At 42.8% G+C, this 21592-nt stretch overlaps 1 protein-coding gene across 4 annotated transcripts in view; it reads left to right on the forward strand.

Moving 5' to 3' along the window:
- Nucleotides 1–21592, forward strand: part of ARHGEF2 (Rho/Rac guanine nucleotide exchange factor 2) — a 602646-nt gene that overhangs the window by 112397 nt on the left and 468657 nt on the right. The window contains exon 1 of one of the 4 annotated variants that reach the window (XM_063439528.1): nt 5771–5968. The exons of the other annotated variants lie outside the window; for them this stretch is intronic. Coding sequence (XP_063295598.1) covers nt 5906–5968 — 63 coding nt within the window. The 5' untranslated portion in view covers nt 5771–5905. Of the gene's footprint in view, nt 1–5770; nt 5969–21592 lie in introns of those variants that run through there. 4 annotated transcript variants of the gene reach the window in all.

Here is a 21592-nt window from a genome sequence, read left to right on the forward strand (position 1 = left end):
GAAACCGGTTAAACCGCTTAGCACGGCCCCGGCGCCCCACGCGTGGAATCCGGACACAGGGCTTCCTTTTGTGCCTCGGGAGACAAGGCCAGATGCCTATGTGGCGGTAACCACCTGAATGGCCATGGACACTCGGCAGAGACCGGCTGATACCAGCCTACTAGGACTGGTGACCACTCCGTTCACTAATGTTTAAATGCTATAATTATTCTTCTGTATGTTTCTTTGTTTTTCACTTGCCTTTGTTTTTTTTTTTTTTTTTGTTTTTTTTCAACGAAGTACTGAGACCGATGACCGCACCCCCCCACCCCGTGGACCTACAGGTACACTCATGACCCCCCCATACATTGACACTGGCCACGCAACGCTGGCAACTTAGGCACCACGCTCTGATCCAGGTCCAGGCCTGAACAGGGACGAGACACCACCCTCTACAGTCCTAACACACATTATATAGTTAAATACCGTTTAACCCCCACGGCTGCGGACCCTGCCGAGAACCTCTTAAGTAGCCCTCCTTTCACTTCCATAGGCAAGGCATATACTCTTACCCACAGGCTACCTCCATAGACCCACAACACACAACCAGAACCCCAACTAAACCCCCCCCCCCAACCAGAGGGGAACTCCACCACACGCAGGACGACCGCTGGTCTTTTTTTTTTTTTTTTAAAAACCCCACTGGATGCAAGCCAACTTTGGCTCATGAGCACACCCCCATCACATACACTGTGCTGTAAAACTACAGGTCACACTGACTTGCCCTTACACCCGCAATTAGAGACCTACCAATGACGCTGTTTGCCAATGCTTCCCCTCCACGCACAAACACTTAAAGAGTTTAAAATACCAGCTAACACCTATTGCAGACTGGGTTGAATATCCGTTTGACAGATGTTTTAGGTTTTCACTTTTCTGTAAAAACAAAAATTGTGCAGCACACTCAATGCCGCTATGATCCGCTGATATAACCTGAATGCGTGCTATTGTGGCACATTGTCTTATTATTTTTTTAATGCTTGTTATTCTAATGCACGAGAAAAAAAAAGAATTTAAAAAAAACAAAAAACGGATGCCGCATTCTCCCCCAACCCCTGCACGCAAGCCTTTGCTATGCCACAATCATTATATGGACCATTAAAGTCCTTCGAGGCAGAGAAGGAAGCTTTGATGGTACTTGTAGTGACGTGAATCACGCCAGCCTGCTTACCTAAGGGGTTACAGTGTCCACTGTCCAGTCATGTGGAGGGCAGTAGAGCCCCTTTATTTACTCTTCCGGACCTACATACGGTGATGCTGTATGAGATGCCACACACTGACTTGGGACATTCTCACTCCACCCCTGGGATACTCTTGAGCAGCATTACTCCATCAGTACACAGGGCAATCACTTCATGCCTGAAGAGGGGTTAATGCTCTAACGTTACACAGTTCATGTTCCATTATATTTTGCTAAAGCTCTGCTTATTTACTCGCTTTTTGTTTAAGCTTAGCACTAGGTTAGCTACATCTTGTTTAAAAATACAAAACTTTGCTGTTTCCTACCTATACATGGTTTGATAGTGATGACACTATTGCTTAACGCATATTGGCTGATATGTCCGTGTACCTTCTTAGCACATAAAAAAAAAAAAAAAAAAGCATGGTTGGATGAATGTGGTCTGGAAGAACTAGACTGGCCCGCACAGAACCCTGACCTCAACACCATCGAACATCGTTGGGATGAACTGGAACAGAGATTGTGAGCCAGGCCTTCTCGACCAACATCAGTGCCTGACCAAACAAATGCTCTACGGGATGAATGGGCACAAATTCCCACAGAAACACTCTATAATCTTGTGGAAAGCCTTCCTAGGAGAGTGGTAGCTGTTATAGCTGCAAAGTGGGGACCAACTACATATTAATGTCTGTATATTTAGAATGCGATGTCTTAAAAGTCCCTGTTGGTTCATTAGTCGGGTGTCTCAATACATTTGTATATATGTGTGTGTGTATATATGTATTTATTTTAATTGTCTAGCAGATAGGCCTCATTAAAGTACACTCAAGTCACCCAGACCACTTCATCGCACTGAAATTTTCTTCACTCAGTGCTCCTGTATGTTTAACCTTTCTAGGTAAAATATTGCTGTTCTGGAGTATAGGCAATGCTTACCTTGAAGGTTTAAACACACCTCTAGTGACTGTCTTATGGACAGCTACTAGAGGTAATTCCGACACACTGACCAGGTAATGCTTAGTCACGTGACTAGGAAAGCATTGGATTCAATAAATGTCTGAGAAGCTTAGGATGTGCATGGCACTAGCTGCGCATCAGGTCCCCAATTTCTCCTCAATGTCACGGAAGTTAGAGAGGCCAGCAACGCCAACCAACCAACCAACACGTTATTTTTGGAAGGTTTGGCTTGTCACAGTTCTTAAATATATTAAGTTGAACTTATTCCTTGCTGTGTGATTTAATAGCTCTAACACCTAAATTATGTAGTATTTGTCACTTTATATTATACTAACGTTTAGATATATCTGTATCTGCAGCTTGATTAGCATCTGCAGGTAATAAATCAAAAGGCAGTTGGTATACCCAGCACTTTACATCTGAGCTGGCATTACTGATGCAGAGCCACGGTTGGCAAAAACCCAAATATCTTATTTTTAGGGGACAGATCAGTGTTTGTTTCCATAGCAATTGGCAGCATTTTGTTTCTATGGAGTTTCTGCTCATTGCATTCTTTTCTAAAAGCGTAGTGAAAAGAAAATGGGGTGCCAGGGTTTACAAAGGTTACCAAAAGCTTACTTGGAATCTACAAATATACCTGTGTACCACCTTTACTGAGTGGCAGAGCCGTGCCTGCTTTTCCCTTCATTGTGGCTTGGTGCTGTCTCTCTAAGCGTAGCTACACATTTTCTTTGTGACATATATACGGATACATATTTCATACACTTGTTTTGTGTAACTGAGAAGGACAAGCCTGTATAACACATGTCTTTAATCAGAATAACCCTACTGTCCTGGTCGGAATGACTTCCAACTCTCTTTGAACAAGATCTTTGATAGAGCAGCGTGTTACCCACTGCTGGCACTTTATAGATAAAGCCATCCACTATTATTATTGTCATACTGATGGGATATAATTTATTGGTCTTGGTGCCAGCGTAAAGGTGGCCAGTTCATCAATGTCTTCATAATTCCCAGCAAATCAAATTTTCCGACTTGCACACGGGTTGGACCATCATTCCAATCATTCACGAGCAGCTATTGGGATTCATGGAAATGAGGAATGGGGGTACACCGTATGGCTTTATTCTTTAAACAGTAATTTGTAGTAAAACCAAATTTGCAAAATACAGGCTAAAATAGCTGTTTGGAAAACTTCTCACTCAACTTGCCTGTTTCAGCCTAAATTTTGTAGCTAGGTTTTCACTTTAAAGCAACCCTCCAAAAAGTACAACTATGTCTAACTTATTCGGCCCATTTAATGAACCATTTGCACTAACCGTCCCCACTCATATCTATAACCAACCATTACATTAAACATGCCCGCTCGTTCTAATCTGCCCACTGAATACTCAAGTAGTATGACGAAAGGTTAGAATTTATTCACTGAAGTGAATTTCAAATTTAAGGCCAGAGTTGGCTGAACAGAAGGCATAGCTAGCTTAGAGAATCCGCCTTAATACACAATTCCTGAGAATTCGGACTTTACTATGGATTTTTAACAATTAACTAGCAGAAAGATGGAAAACTGCACAAGAAGGAAGTTTGAAATATATGTTTAATTTTCTCACCTCTCCTGGGTAGTATGTTTATTCCTCATTCTCGGGTCCTCTTCCAGAGGCCTGGGAGTTTGAGGGTTCTGCGCAGTATCTTAGCTGTTCCTAGTACTGCACTCTTCTGGACAGCGATCTCAGATGTCCCACCTGGAATCTGTTGAAGCTACTCCTCTAACTTAGGAGTCACAGCCCCGAGTGCTCCTATCACAACTGGGACTACTACTGCCTTCACTTTCCACATCCTTTCTAGCTCTTCTTTCAGTCCTTGGTATTTGTCCACCTTCTCATGTTCCTTCTTCCTGATGTCATAGTCACTGGTTATTGCCACATCCACCATGGCTGCAGTCTTCCATTCCTTGTCTTCCACCATGATGTCAGGTTGGTTGGCCAGCACTTTCTTGTCTGGCTGGATATTGAAGTCCCACAGGATCTTAGCCCTGTCATTCTCAACCACCCTTTGTAGTATCTCTCGTTTGGACTTGGGCAGGTCCAATCCATATTCTGTACAGATGTTTCGGTACACAAACCCAGTACCTTGGTTGTGTCTCTCCGTGTATGCTGTTCCTGCTAACATCTTGCATCCAGCTATTAGGTGCCGGACTATCTCAGAGGCCTCTTTGCACAGTCTTCAAAATATATATATAATGTATGTATGTATGTATGTATGTGTATATATATATATATATATGTGAAACTATAACTGGGATTAAAGAATGTTCCGATAAATTGTGCCTCCAGTGATCTTCTGCAGTAATGTTAGTAACTGCTCTGCTATTTGGGGGTTATTTACCAAACCTCTGTTAATTTTCTATAGTTCTCAGTTTACTAAATAATTATAATAATAATAAATTATAATTATAATTTACTAAAAAAAACTGCAAAATTCCACCCTTTCGACAATTCTATTTAGGAGCCTTATTGCATTCTGAGAGACACAGAATATCAGTCTAATTTATCATAAACACTCAAACTGCGCTGTGGCATGTGTTGGCGCTGCATAAAGATGAACGCAAGCCGCGTTTGTGTTCTTTTCTTCCTGCGAATGTGTTTAACGCTGCGCTGGTATCCATTCGTAACGCAGCTGCAGTTATGGAAATGAGGATATGCTGAGCTGAATGGTTCATTTATGGAAATACTGATCACCTTGCCGAAGCCAGGCAGTGGGGTACGTCTTGCTATTTGCATAATTTGCTTACAAGGGAATGTCATTGGTCCCTCTACATTGAATAGGGAATCTGGGAAGTACCAAAGAGCTGCCAGCTGAGGCGACAAAGCAAAATATAATAAAACATTTTTTTAATTGTATGTAAAAATGAGAGAGAGAGAGATTTTTTAAACAACTCCCCAACCCTGACGTTTAATGGCTACAAATTTGGCAACCTTTTTTTTTTATTATTATTTTTTTATTTATTTTATTTTTTTTCCTATGCTATATTTTGGGACAGCAAGTATAATTTTTTTTTCAATTTATTTTAAATAAATACCTGTCTAGAGAGAGACATTTTTGTAGCTTATTAGGCCTGCAAACAATATAGTAAATTGTTAAAACATATATTTAGTTGTGAATGGGACAATAAGTAGCACAGACAATGAGACCATGGAGGAGGGGTCCATAGGCTTATCGAAGTATCCAATAATCATTTTATTATTATTTCTTCTGTACATGCAGGTGGTAATTTTGTAACATCTGCATGTGCTCTGTAACACGGTGCTGTTCTCGGTCTCTCCCCATTCCTCCGGAGACCTGTGTGTTCCAGTAGTTACGGATGGGAGTATCTGTGACTCCTGTCTGCTACAGCTCACTGATTTCTCTCGGGTAAACGGAGGAGGTACAGTTCACAGTAGCTCTAACACAACCAAAGTGCCTTTGTGAAGACTAGTCAGACCAGGTTCCCCCACCCCCTCTGCTGGTAGTTGGATGAGACAGACAAGGGTTTGGAAGGTTGGGGGTGGAGGGGGGTTTGGTTTTGAATTAATATAGGCAGTTCAGAGGCTGTGACTTCCTGTGAATAAGGCTGGTCTGCTAGTGCTGCTAGCTGTATCTACTTGAACCAAGGCTTGCAGGTCCCTGGATTTGAAAACTGGAGGGGAGCAAAGAGAGGGGTCACACAGCCATTGTTAGCCCCAGCAGAATATGTCTCGGATTGAGTCCTTTTCAAGAGCACGGATTGAACGCACAAAAGAAATAGCCCTGAAGGTCAGTCATCTTCTTTCTTTCTCTGCTTTTTTTAAATTAAATTTTTTTAAATATTGTTTTTTTGGTAGAGTGACGCTTTTATTTTCCACTCTTGTCAGACCCTTTCTGGCAATCTCTTTCCTGGTGGCTGGGTTACAAAGGGATACTTTGAGGGGGTGCAGGAAACGGGTGGGTCCAGCGAAGACGAAGCGTGCTTTTTTTAGAGAGATTTGTTGTCGTGTTTCCATTGTTCCACCTTGTCTGTAGACTACAAGTGCCATCTGCCAGCTCAGCGTAACGGTTCGACTCCCAGGAGGGGGTTCGTCTGACACAGGGCTAATGGCAAAGCTAGAGTTAAGGAAACCGGCGAGCACAGCGTGTCACACCAGATGGGTGAGCGCAGAATGTTGAGATCCAGCGGTGAACATCAACCCCTCTCCGTGGCATCAGTGCACGTCTGTTCGTTACAGCGGCCTGTGAGCTTAATTGAGGCTATTTTGTGTATTATTTTGTGCATAGCATAGTGTGTGTCCCCTCGCTTTCACTCCACAGTCAGGTAAAAACTGAGTTACCATTCAGTTAATTATTGTATGACTCGCTGCCTGATATGGACCCTGCACGCTGAAATGCACGCTGCCTGATAAGGACCCTCCACCATGTGTGGGTAATAGTGAGGATGTAGCGTGGGATGACATTGACCCTTATATGCCCCCTTATGGGGGCAGTAGACTTTGGGCCAGTAACTTTCTTTGCCTCGTGTCCCTGTGACACTGATGGGAGGCACTTGGATATCTCTCTGTCTGTCTAATATAATTATTTTTTTCTGGTAGTGTGCACTGACTGAAACTGGCACTGGGTTAGTTAATTTCTGATGAAGGTGAACTTTATTGCTGTTCTTCTTTTGTACCATATGACGGTGGCACTGACCGGGGTAATTACTTGTATTGTTGTAGAGGACGGTGACTCCTGTGGGGCAGTAAAGATGGCAAAGGTTAGCCTAGCTCAGTCAATAAATGTGATTCGTAAGCTGGCATAGTTGTAGCAGTTAACTAGACAGTGTGAGCTGGCACAGTCAAGGCAGATAATGTGTGTGTGTAAGCAAGCAAAGGCTGGTCAATGGTTTATGTCTTGCGATTGGGTTCTGGCAGTTAGTTGGGATTGGAGACTGTATTTTGGCATTGCCTCAGTCCAGTCTCCATTGACATTCCACATTTTTTGGCACTGTGCCAGCAAGTTGGTAATGATTTGAAACTTTGTGTCCGTTACAAGATGCACAGTATTATTGGCAGCTATCCTACTCCAGCCCTAGGCAGACCTCAATCTGGTATCAAGATGTAATATAGATCTATGTACCCACAGTCACACAGTTACTGCTTGTAGTTTGCCCCATGTACCCCTGTTAACTAGTACAATGTACCCACAGCCATCCACTTACTGCCAGCATAGTGTACCCACAGCCATCCACTTACTGCCAGCACAGTGTACCCACAGCCATCCACTTACTGCCAGCATAGTGTACCCACAGCCATCCACTTACCATCAGCACTGTGTACCCACAGCCATCCACTTACTGCCCGCATAGTGTACCCACAGCCATCCACTTACCATCAGCACTGTGTACCCACAGCCATCCACTTACCATCAGCACTGTGTACCCACAGCCATCCACTTACCATCAGCACAGTGTACCCATAGCCATCCACTTACTGCCAGCACAGTGTGCCCACAGCCATCCACTTACTGCCAGCACAGTGTACCCACAGCCACCTTACTGCCAGCACAGTGTACCCACAGCCATCCACTTACTGCCAGTACAGTGTACACAGAGCCACCTACTTACCATCAGCACGGTGTACCCACAGCCATCCACTTACTGCCAGCACAGTGTACCCACAGCAATCCACTTATCATGAGCACTGTGTACCCACAGCCACCCACTTACCATGAGCACTGTGTACCCACAGCCACCCACTTACCATGAGCACTGTGTACCCACAGCAATCCACTTATCATGAGCACTGTGTACCCACAGCCACCCACTTACCATGAGCACTGTGTACCCACAGCCACCCACTTACCATGAGCACTGTGTACCCACAGCCACCCACTTACCATGAGCACCGTGTGCCCACAGCCACCCACTTACCATCAGCACTGTGTACCCACAGCCACCCACTTACTATGAGCACTGTGTACCCACAGCCACCCACTTACCATGAGCACCGTGTGCCCACAGCCACCCACTTACCATCAGCACTGTGTACCCACAGCCACCCACTTACCATGAGCACTGTGTACCCACAGCCACCCACTTACCATGAGCACTGTGTACCCACAGCCACCCACTTACCATGAGCACTGTGTACCCACAGCCACGCACTTACCATCAGCACCGTGTACACACAGCCACCCATTAAATGTCTATGGCCCATGATTACTCTTCCGAATACACAAGCCCGGTCTCTAAAGAAAGGGTTAACGTAATCTATTTTTGCTTCTCCTTTTCAGTGGGGGTGGTGCGTATGGTGGAAAGAGGAGGGTTTTTTTTTTTTTTTCCTTTTTGGAAAGTTATAATCACAGCATGAAACAGACACAATACAGCTGCCCGTGCTGTCCATTACCAACAGTGATTATTGCCTTTTTCCACACAGTGGAGCTCCCTGCCTCCATTCCTCATTGAAACAAGTTTGGGATTACATTACTGAAAGTGTAGTAGGCTCATGGACCCGTCTGCCGGTGGTGGTGGTAAATGAGAATTACAATTATTTGAGCCATTGCAAAAAGGAGGTCACGCTTAAAATGTTACATTAACATGATAAAATAATGGCAAAGATTCCTTGTTGGTTTGTTCACATTGGATGGGTTTGGTGCGTCCCATGTGCTTAGGCCAATGAGCATCTTCTGAGCAGAATGCTGTAAGGCAAACAGGAAATGACAATTGCATATGGTTATTAATTCCCCACATCTGAGCATTACGGGACTAAATAGTCTAACAGTGGAAGACTTGTCATTTAGCTTTAGATTTCAAAGCCAACAAAGTAAACAGGTCGAAGATAAGTTATCTCATACGGGAATAGAGTCAAAAATGTCTGATTACAAGTTTTGTTTTGCCATGTTACTTAATCAGTCTAATTTACATCAGCTGCCAGGCTGTGCCAGAAATGGCTCAAATTCTATACAAATGTGAAAAATTGGCTTTAATAAATAACATAAATCTCATACCATTTGATAAAATATATATATATATATTTTATTTAGTTGGCGTTGACAACATTCCATTACCTCAATTGTGTCATTTCCTCTTTAACTTTAAGATTAGACTAGTCAAATTTGAGAGAGCTGCAGCTCCTACGTTTGATTCCCACGGTCTCATCCGGGGGGGGAATGTTGCTCCATTTTAATGTGTATCTCCGCATGTCACAGTTTTCTGGGAGATCAGAGGTGGTGGAATGCATAGGTACAGATTTTATTTATGTCTGGAAATTCCCCAAAGTCACATGAAGCGTTACATTTGCCGCCACCTCCTATTTCACAAGCTGCTGTGGAAATGGCGTGAGGGAATGAGTCAGTAAAACAAGAGTAATATAATGTGAATCCAAGGTCACCAAGATCAACATCAGCCTGGGTGTTATGGGTATACTTTCTTTGGAATTGCCTTTGGGCAGAGGTGGTAGTGCACTACTAAAGTCACTGTTCCTCCTAGCAGACATCATAATACCTGGCTATGCTCCTCAGAAGAGGGTGGTAGTACCTTAATAACATTGCTACCCACCCCCTAATATTGCTTTGCTTCCCATCAGGCAGTACTTTACTGATAGGCCAATGGAGAAATCTCCCAGCAGAGATAATGATACCTTACGTAGAATGATATGGACCAGATTCCTAGCAAAAATGGTAATTAGACATCACAATAGAACAGACTCCCAGCAGAGATGGTAACTAGTGACTTAAGTGGTTATGGATCTGTCTCTCAGCTGAGGTGGTAATGAATTACTCAGAGGGCTTTGAAGTTGCCTCTTGGCAGAGGTGGTAATACCGTACGGAGAGGGCTGTTGAGAAGCTACCCAGCAGAGGCGGTACTGTGGACTAACTGCTAAATGCTGTTTAACCAGTTAGGAGGTGTGCTGTAAAGCATGTAAACTCATTGAGCAGGGCCCTCAATCCCTCTGTTCTTGTGCGTCCAACTTGTCTGGTTACAATTACGTGTGTTAGTCCACCCATTGTACAGCGCTACGGAATTTGATGGCGCTATAAAAAAAAAAAACTTAAAATGACATGTTTACCTTTTGTGTTCCTAGGCCTTGAGTACTTGACTGCAGCCCCCAATGCAATAATACAAAATAATATCTCCGTCCCTGAATACTGCCACGGTAATCTGAACTACCAATCTGTATTATATAAATACCCTTTAATGAGAGAATAACAGGCGATCACCAAGCCCCAACCCCTCTCACCTCTGGCTGTTTAGAAGGAATTCTCAAAGGATTTACAATCTGATTAATAGCGGAATTAAGCTGCAAAAAAAGAATACAAATAAATCCCGATAACTTGAAAAGGAAAGCATGAAACCGCTGTAATTTGGAATAAAAGCGTCTCTGCGGGATGGGACAATGATCTGGGAAATCCACTGGTGTGGAATATTGCTGTGTTGAATGGTCATTTTTATATTGCCGGCTGATCACATCAATAAACATGTAGTTAAGAAAAGAGCAAAGCAAGTTATGAAAGTGGAGCGGTCACCGTGGAAACCAAAGTTATCACACTTTGCACAAATTCACTGCTTTCAAAATACAGCAAAACAAACACACACACCGTTTATGTAAGGGGGTTACTTGTCCCACTGTTCTGCCAGTAATATAGAGTTGGGGTGCATTAATAGCTTTAGCTAAGACTCCAACAGGATTATTCTGTAAAGGGAGAATTGCCAGACATTTAAAATGGATTTCAAAAGTAAGGCCAAAGTAGCCGAATCTGAAAATTTCTTAGTCAATTCTGATGGCAGTCTGGCCTGAAATTGGCTTTAAAATCCCGGCAGTTGTCACTTTAGTGAGGAAACCGTGACGTTTTCACCTGAACAGCTTTCAGTGGTAAATACGAAAGACTGAAAGGCAGGTCTAAGTGACAGTCCCACGCGTGGCCTCACCGTGTAGTTCCAAATAAGCCTATTTCCATTAGAGAAGCTAATCTGCACAGAGGATGCAAGCCCTGAGGCATTTTAAACCCCCTTGGTCTAGCCATGTGCTTGCTTTACTGACAGCACACTGATACAGATAAATGGCTTTCAGGCTGTATAGTCACACTGCAGGCTCTGTTTAAAACAGAGAGTCCATAGACTGGTTTTACCCAGTGGGCACCGTGACTCTGTGAAAGTTAAACTCGCAATTGATTTTAGTTTTTATTTTCGGTAGTCTTTGATACATGCTGGTCCCACCAGGTGCGTGAGATCATTTAAACGCAACTCGCAAAGAAGCCACAATTGTGCAGACAGATAAAAGCTAATAGGTCTTTAAGATTGCCCTTTGCCTTTCTTAAAGCAGTCTTTATTCCATTTGTGTCAATCCCAAGTTGCTTTGAACTCCTCGGGTGTATTATTCTGTGCCACATCTGCTGGGAGGTCTGTACTTACATCCACAACTCTGCAAAAAAACGTTATCTGTTTTTTAACCCTTAAATGTCCTTACCAAATTTTAGATTATGAGTTTGAGATATTTAGTGCCAAAATGCTAGCCCCCTTTATTGATCTCCACAAAAGGACAATGCAACACGAAGGTCAAAGACTGAGTGATATATCCGTTCTAAAATACTGTTCTGCTCAAGGAGTAATCTATACACAGCCTGGCCCTCCAGCAGAGCAGGTAGATACATAACTAGTAAAGGAATAATGAGATGGATTATCTGGAAGCAGGTCATCTATCTTGTGCAGATGGCAGAGGTTGTTGCGTGGAGGCCATTGAAGGGTTAACATGGTACCCGCCCTGGGCAGTTTCCCATTGCCCTTGCTCTCTGAGATGCCATTGTTTAGACTTGAAAGGAAAAGGAGAGAGTCTGACTGTGTCTTTGTGCTCAACCTGTGCTGAGGGAGTGGGTGGGAAATGGCAGGAAACAAACCAGACTGGAGTATAGCAATGGGCCAATTCATAGCAGTGAGACTGGCTTACCTGATGTACTACCTGGGAGAGCAGCTGGGGGCCCATCAGAGCACAGTCTGTGCCAAGGACCACATAGTATGTTACAATGATGGTAATTGCAATCTAGTGCAGGAGTGGCCTAGCATTGGTACAACTACTACTCCCATGATACTTTGGCAGCCTTGCAGGATGTCGATATTGCGGATGGTGGGGGGCTAGCTTTTGGCCTCCTCTGTTGTAGTAGTTTGGAAGACTGCTTCAAAGACTTAGTGATGTAATGTGAGGTCTCAAGGAGCTTACAGTCTAATGGTTTGATGGTAGGCCCTGTCCCAAGGATCTTACAGTCTAGTGGTTTAAATGGCCACTCTGGGTCTAGGAGCTTACTATTTATTGTTTTCAAAAGTGTCTGTTCCAGTGATCTTACAATCTATTAGTGAAATGGTTATTTCTGTTTCAAGATCTCTAATGGGTAATATGATGCCCCTGTCCCAAAGAGCTTACATTCTAATGGAAAACCCTGTGCCAACTTGGATTCACAAAATAGAATGGGCTGCCAGAATGACACCTTTCGTCATCCCCACTGAGATAAACTGATAAACAGCTGTGTCACGGGTCACACGTCCCCACAGCCTGCTAGCTGACCATGCAGTATCACTGCATCTGTAGGAGAAGGAATGGGAAGTGATATCAGGACAGCTTCAGAGCTGTATATAATAACGACCACCTGCGTTTTATAAAATACTTTATATCTATGCAGTTGACTAACCATTGCCAACCTGCTGGCGGGTGGATTTCTACTTGCCGGGGGTGAATTTTTACTTGCCAGGTGAATCACCAAGTATATGATTAACGTGGTACTCATTCCTCACCGAGCGATGCCTTTAAATTCCGACTGCTCAGGAAATGTCACCCACCCCCAGCTCTAAAGTATATAGTTCCCATCAGTGACTCTTTGATGATTCCAACAAAACCCTCTGTAGTCTGATGAGTGAAATTAAACAGGGCTAATGGTTTGTGAAGACATCCCGTATTGTTCTGTGTTACCCCTCCTCCTCTACATTTCCCCTCATTGCAATACATGCTATTCATCATCACAGTCTCATGAAATCGTTACTCTAAAGGCAGTTTGTCTTGTATGAAACAGTGTTGAAGGTAGTAATGTAATTTTATAGATCCCTGGTAAGATCTCACCTAAAGTATTGTGTTCAGTTATATAGAGCAGATCTCCAGGAGGATATAGAGAGGTAGTGATAGTACTTTATAGATCCCTGGTAAGATCTCACCTAGAGTATTGTGTTCAGTTCTATAGAGCAGATCTCCAGGAGGATATAGAGAGGTAGTGATAGTACTTTATAGATCCCTGGTAAGATCTCACCTAGAGTATTGTGTTCAGTTCTATAGAGCAGATCCCAGGAGGATATAGAGAGGTAGTGATAGTACTTTATAGATCCCTGGTAAGATCTCACCTAGAGTATTGTGTTCAGTTCTATAGAGCAGATCTCCAGGAGGATACAGAGAGGTAGTGATAGTACTTTATAGATCCCTGGTAAGATCTCACCTAGAGTATTGTGTTCAGTTCTATAGAGCAGATCTCCAGGAGGATACAGAGAGGTAGTGATAGTAATTTATAGATCCCTGGTAAGAGCTCACCTAGAGTATTGTGTTCAGTTCTATAGAACAGATCTCCATGAGGATATAGAGAGGTAGTGATAGTACTTTATAGATCCCTGGTAAGATCTCACCTAGAGTATTGTGTTCAGTTCTATAGAGCAGATCTCCAGGAGGATATAGAGAGGTAGTGATAGTACTTTATAGATCCCTGGTAAGATCTCACCTAGAGTATTGTGTTCAGTTCTATAGAGCAGATCTCCAGGAGGATACAGAGAGAGGTAGTGATAGTGCTTTATAGATCCCCAGTAAGATCTCACCTAGAGTATTGTGTTCAGTTCTATAGAGCAGATCCCAGGAGGACATAGAGAGGTAGTGATAGTACTTTATAGATCCCTGGTAAGATCTCACCTAGAGTATTGTGTTCAGTTCTATAGAGCAGATCTCCAGGAGGATATAGAGAGGTAGTGATAGTACTTTATAGATCCCTGGTAAGATCTCACCTAGAGTATTGTGTTCAGTTCTATAGAGCAGATCTCCAGGAGGATACAGAGAGGTAGTGATAGTACTTTATAGATCCCTGGTAAGATCTCACCTAGAGTATTGTGTTCAGTTCTATAGAGCAGATCTCCAGGAGGATACAGAGAGGTAGTGATAGTAATTTATAGATCCCTGGTAAGAGCTCACCTAGAGTATTGTGTTCAGTTCTATAGAACAGATCTCCATGAGGATATAGAGAGGTAGTGATAGTACTTTATAGATCCCTGGTAAGATCTCACCTAGAGTATTGTGTTCAGTTCTATAGAGCAGATCTCCAGGAGGATATAGAGAGGTAGTGATAGTACTTTATAGATCCCTGGTAAGATCTCACCTAGAGTATTGTGTTCAGTTCTATAGAGCAGATCTCCAGGAGGATATAGAGAGGTAGTGATAGTACTTTATAGATCCCTGGTAAGATCTCACCTAGAGTATTGTGTTCAGTTCTATAGAGCAGATCCCAGGAGGATATAGAGAGGTAGTGATAGTACTTTATAGATCCCTGGTAAGATCTCACCTAGAGTATTGTGTTTAGTTCTATAGAGCAGATCTCCAGGAGGATACAGAGAGGTAGTGATAGTACTTTATAGATCCCTGGTAAGATCTCACCTAGAGTATTGTGTTCAGTTCTATAGAGCAGATCTCCAGGAGGATATAGAGAGGTAGTGATAGTACTTTATAGATCCCTGGTAAGATCTCACCTAGAGTATTGTGTTCAGTTCTATAGAGCAGATCCCAGGAGGATATAGAGAGGTAGTGATAGTACTTTATAGATCCCTGGTAAGATCTCACCTAGAGTATTGTGTTCAGTTCTATAGAGCAGATCTCCAGGAGGATACAGAGAGGTAGTGATAGTACTTTATAGATCCCTGGTAAGATCTCACCTAGAGTATTGTGTTCAGTTCTATAGAGCAGATCTCCAGGAGGATACAGAGAGGTAGTGATAGTAATTTATAGATCCCTGGTAAGAGCTCACCTAGAGTATTGTGTTCAGTTCTATAGAACAGATCTCCATGAGGATATAGAGAGGTAGTGATAGTACTTTATAGATCCCTGGTAAGATCTCACCTAGAGTATTGTGTTCAGTTCTATAGAGCAGATCTCCAGGAGGATATAGAGAGGTAGTGATAGTACTTTATAGATCCCTGGTAAGATCTCACCTAGAGTATTGTGTTCAGTTCTATAGAGCAGATCTCCAGGAGGATACAGAGAGAGGTAGTGATAGTGCTTTATAGATCCCCAGTAAGATCTCACCTAGAGTATTGTGTTCAGTTCTATAGAGCAGATCCCAGGAGGACATAGAGAGGTAGTGATAGTACTTTATAGATCCCTGGTAAGATCTCACCTAGAGTATTGTGTTCAGTTCTATAGAGCAGATCTCCAGGAGGATATAGAGAGGTAGTGATAGTACTTTATAGATCCCTGGTAAGATCTCACCTAGAGTATTGTGTTCAGTTCTATAGAGCAGATCTCCAGGAGGATACAGAGAGGTAGTGATAGTACTTTATAGATCCCTGGTAAGATCTCACCTAGAGTATTGTGTTCAGTTCTATAGAGCAGATCTCCAGGAGGATACAGAGAGGTAGTGATAGTAATTTATAGATCCCTGGTAAGAGCTCACCTAGAGTATTGTGTTCAGTTCTATAGAACAGATCTCCATGAGGATATAGAGAGGTAGTGATAGTACTTTATAGATCCCTGGTAAGATCTCACCTAGAGTATTGTGTTCAGTTCTATAGAGCAGATCTCCAGGAGGATATAGAGAGGTAGTGATAGTACTTTATAGATCCCTGGTAAGATCTCACCTAGAGTATTGTGTTCAGTTCTATAGAGCAGATCTCCAGGAGGATATAGAGAGGTAGTGATAGTACTTTATAGATCCCTGGTAAGATCTCACCTAGAGTATTGTGTTCAGTTCTATAGAGCAGATCCCAGGAGGATATAGAGAGGTAGTGATAGTACTTTATAGATCCCTGGTAAGATCTCACCTAGAGTATTGTGTTTAGTTCTATAGAGCAGATCTCCAGGAGGATACAGAGAGGTAGTGATAGTACTTTATAGATCCCTGGTAAGATCTCACCTAGAGTATTGTGTTCAGTTCTATAGAGCAGATCTCCAGGAGGATACAGAGAGGTAGTGATAGTAATTTATAGATCCCTGGTAAGAGCTCACCTAGAGTATTGTGTTCAGTTCTATAGAACAGATCTCCATGAGGATATAGAGAGGTAGTGATAGTACTTTATAGATCCCTGGTAAGATCTCACCTAGAGTATTGTGTTCAGTTCTATAGAGCAGATCTCCAGGAGGATATAGAGAGGTAGTGATAGTACTTTATAGATCCCTGGTAAGATCTCACCTAGAGTATTGTGTTCAGTTCTATAGAGCAGATCTCCAGGAGGATACAGAGAGAGGTAGTGATAGTGCTTTATAGATCCCCAGTAAGATCTCACCTAGAGTATTGTGTTCAGTTCTATAGAGCAGATCCCAGGAGGACATAGAGAGGTAGTGATAGTACTTTATAGATCCCTGGTAAGATCTCACCTAGAGTATTGTGTTCAGTTCTATAGAGCAGATCTCCAGGAGGATATAGAGAGGTAGTGATAGTACTTTATAGATCCCTGGTAAGATCTCACCTAGAGTATTGTGTTCAGTTCTATAGAGCAGATCTCCAGGAGGATACAGAGAGGTAGTGATAGTACTTTATAGATCCCTGGTAAGATCTCACCTAGAGTATTGTGTTCAGTTCTATAGAGCAGATCTCCAGGAGGATACAGAGAGGTAGTGATAGTAATTTATAGATCCCTGGTAAGAGCTCACCTAGAGTATTGTGTTCAGTTCTATAGAACAGATCTCCATGAGGATATAGAGAGGTAGTGATAGTACTTTATAGATCCCTGGTAAGATCTCACCTAGAGTATTGTGTTCAGTTCTATAGAGCAGATCTCCAGGAGGATATAGAGAGGTAGTGATAGTACTTTATAGATCCCTGGTAAGATCTCACCTAGAGTATTGTGTTCAGTTCTATAGAGCAGATCTCCAGGAGGATACAGAGAGAGGTAGTGATAGTGCTTTATAGATCCCCAGTAAGATCTCACCTAGAGTATTGTGTTCAGTTCTATAGAGCAGATCCCAGGAGGACATAGAGAGGTAGTGATAGTACTTTATAGATCCCTGGTAAGATCTCACCTAGAGTATTGTGTTCAGTTCTATAGAGCAGATCTCCAGGAGGATATAGAGAGGTAGTGATAGTACTTTATAGATCCCTGGTAAGATCTCACCTAGAGTATTGTGTTCAGTTCTATAGAGCAGATCTCCAGGAGGATACAGAGAGGTAGTGATAGTACTTTATAGATCCCTGGTAAGATCTCACCTAGAGTATTGTGTTCAGTTCTATAGAGCAGATCTCCAGGAGGATACAGAGAGGTAGTGATAGTACTTTATAGATCCCTGGTAAGATCTCACCTAGAGTATTGTGTTCAGTTCTATAGAGCAGATCTCCATGAGGATATGGAGAGGTAGTGATAGTACTTTATAGATCCCTGGTAAGATCTCACCTAGAGTATTGTGTTCAGTTCTATAGAGCAGATCTCCAGGAGGATATGGAGAGGTAGTGATAGTACTTTATAGATCCCTGGTAAGATCTCACCTAGAGTATTGTGTTCAGTTCTATAGAGCAGATCTCCAGGAGGATACAGAGAGGTAGTGATAGTACTTTATAGATCCCTGGTAAGATCTCACCTAGAGTATTGTGTTCAGTTCTATAGAGCAGATCTCCAGGAGGATACAGAGAGGTAGTGATAGTACTTTATAGATCCCTGGTAAGATCTCACCTAGAGTATTGTGTTCAGTTCTATAGAGCAGATCTCCAGGAGGATATAGAGAGGTAGTGATAGTACTTTATAGATCCCTGGTAAGATCTCACCTAGAGTATTGTGTTCAGTTCTATAGAGCAGATCTCCAGGAGGATATAGAGAGGTAGTGATAGTACTTTATAGATCCCTGGTTAGATCTCACCTAGAGTATTGTGTTCAGTTCTATAGAGCAGATCTCCAGGAGGATACAGAGAGGTAGTGATAGTACTTTATAGATCCCTGGTAAGATCTCACCTAGAGTATTGGGTTCAGTTATATAGAGCAGATCTCCAGGAGGATATAGAGAGGTAGTGATAGCACTTTATAGATCCCTGGTAAGATCTCACCTAGAGTATTGGGTTCAGTTCTATAGAGCAGATCTCCAGGAGGATATAGAGAGGTACTGATAGTACTTTATAGATCCCTGGTAAGATCTCACCCAGAGTATTGTGTTCAGTTCTATGGAGCAGATCTCCAGGAGGATACAGAGAGGTAGTGATAGTACTTTATAGATCCCTGGTAAGATCTCACCTAGAGTATTGTGTTCAGTTCTATAGAGCAGATCTCCAGGAGGATATAGAGAGGTAGTGATAGTACTTTATAGATCCCTGGTAAGATCTCACCTAGAGTATTGTGTTCAGTTCTATAGAGCAGATCTCCAGGAGGATACAGAGAGAGGTAGTGATAGTGCTTTATAGATCCCCAGTAAGATCTCACCTAGAGTATTGTGTTCAGTTCTATAGAGCAGATCCCAGGAGGACATAGAGAGGTAGTGATAGTACTTTATAGATCCCTGGTAAGATCTCACCTAGAGTATTGTGTTCAGTTCTATAGAGCAGATCTCCAGGAGGATATAGAGAGGTAGTGATAGTACTTTATAGATCCCTGGTAAGATCTCACCTAGAGTATTGTGTTCAGTTCTATAGAGCAGATCTCCAGGAGGATACAGAGAGGTAGTGATAGTACTTTATAGATCCCTGGTAAGATCTCACCTAGAGTATTGTGTTCAGTTCTATAGAGCAGATCTCCAGGAGGATACAGAGAGGTAGTGATAGTAATTTATAGATCCCTGGTAAGAGCTCACCTAGAGTATTGTGTTCAGTTCTATAGAACAGATCTCCATGAGGATATAGAGAGGTAGTGATAGTACTTTATAGATCCCTGGTAAGATCTCACCTAGAGTATTGTGTTCAGTTCTATAGAGCAGATCTCCAGGAGGATATAGAGAGGTAGTGATAGTACTTTATAGATCCCTGGTAAGATCTCACCTAGAGTATTGTGTTCAGTTCTATAGAGCAGATCTCCAGGAGGATACAGAGAGAGGTAGTGATAGTGCTTTATAGATCCCCAGTAAGATCTCACCTAGAGTATTGTGTTCAGTTCTATAGAGCAGATCCCAGGAGGACATAGAGAGGTAGTGATAGTACTTTATAGATCCCTGGTAAGATCTCACCTAGAGTATTGTGTTCAGTTCTATAGAGCAGATCTCCAGGAGGATATAGAGAGGTAGTGATAGTACTTTATAGATCCCTGGTAAGATCTCACCTAGAGTATTGTGTTCAGTTCTATAGAGCAGATCTCCAGGAGGATACAGAGAGGTAGTGATAGTACTTTATAGATCCCTGGTAAGATCTCACCTAGAGTATTGTGTTCAGTTCTATAGAGCAGATCTCCAGGAGGATACAGAGAGGTAGTGATAGTACTTTATAGATCCCTGGTAAGATCTCACCTAGAGTATTGTGTTCAGTTCTATAGAGCAGATCTCCATGAGGATATGGAGAGGTAGTGATAGTACTTTATAGATCCCTGGTAAGATCTCACCTAGAGTATTGTGTTCAGTTCTATAGAGCAGATCTCCAGGAGGATATGGAGAGGTAGTGATAGTACTTTATAGATCCCTGGTAAGATCTCACCTAGAGTATTGTGTTCAGTTCTATAGAGCAGATCTCCAGGAGGATACAGAGAGGTAGTGATAGTACTTTATAGATCCCTGGTAAGATCTCACCTAGAGTATTGTGTTCAGTTCTATAGAGCAGATCTCCAGGAGGATACAGAGAGGTAGTGATAGTACTTTATAGATCCCTGGTAAGATCTCACCTAGAGTATTGTGTTCAGTTCTATAGAGCAGATCTCCAGGAGGATATAGAGAGGTAGTGATAGTACTTTATAGATCCCTGGTAAGATCTCACCTAGAGTATTGTGTTCAGTTCTATAGAGCAGATCTCCAGGAGGATTTAGAGAGGCAGTGATAGTACTTTATAGATCCCTGGTTAGATCTCACCTAGAGTATTGTGTTCAGTTCTATAGAGCAGATCTCCAGGAGGATACAGAGAGGTAGTGATAGTACTTTATAGATCCCTGGTAAGATCTCACCTAGAGTATTGGGTTCAGTTATATAGAGCAGATCTCCAGGAGGATATAGAGAGGTAGTGATAGCACTTTATAGATCCCTGGTAAGATCTCACCTAGAGTATTGGGTTCAGTTCTATAGAGCAGATCTCCAGGAGGATATAGAGAGGTACTGATAGTACTTTATAGATCCCTGGTAAGATCTCACCCAGAGTATTGTGTTCAGTTCTATGGAGCAGATCTCCAGGAGGATACAGAGAGGTAGTGATAGTACTTTATAGATCCCTGGAATTCCCGAATTCAGCGCCGATGTTCCTCCGCCGACGTCAACCTGCAGGGTGCGACTTAATGCGCATTAATGATATTGTATCATTACTTTTCTGTGGTGTTTTAGGTGACACTGAATGTCCTCATGTATAATGCTGGATGTCCATGTTGCCTAACTATCTGATTGACAGCCATTAGAGTTAACCCAGCAAGGTAATTATTGTAGTTTCTCAGTAACTGCAATAATTGCAATTGTAGGGTTAAACTGACAGGATAGTGCACCCAGAGCACCTATAGTGTTGACAATAATGTCACATAGCTGTCACTGTTTGGATCCTGTCATTATAAAGATATTTAGTACAGCCTTGGCCAGCCAGGTCACCGCACTGTTAGTGTTTGTCAGTTGGAGTATACGGATCGGTTCTGGGCTGGGTGCAAAGCAGGTGTCTGGGGCCACATGGGTGACTGCCTGTATGGGTGCAGAGTGCATGTAATCCTCTTGGGTTCCCACCCTTTTACTTCCTTCCTGAGGGTCCCATTATTTGTAAAAAGCACAGAGACTCTGCCAGTAAGTGGGCTGTAATAACAATAGGGCTTGCACCATATCCAACACCGATAATGCTCAGCCAACCATTCCCTGTGAACTATGCTTCCCATGGTGCTCAGCCAGCCATTCCCTGTGAACTATGCTTCCCATGGTGCTCAGCCAGCCATTCCCTGTGAACTATGCTTCCCATGGTGCTCAGCCAGCCATTCCCTGTGAACTATGCTTCCCATGGTGCTCAGCCAGCCATTCCCTGTGAACTATGCTTCCCATGGTGCTCAGCCAGCCATTCCCTGTGAACTATGCTTCCCATGGTGCTCAGCCAGCCATTCCCTGTGAACTATGCTTCCCATGGTGCTCA

The sequence above is a fragment of the Pelobates fuscus genome, chromosome 13 (assembly GCF_036172605.1).
Source record: "Pelobates fuscus isolate aPelFus1 chromosome 13, aPelFus1.pri, whole genome shotgun sequence".
Classification (NCBI taxonomy): Eukaryota; Metazoa; Chordata; class Amphibia; order Anura; family Pelobatidae; genus Pelobates; species Pelobates fuscus.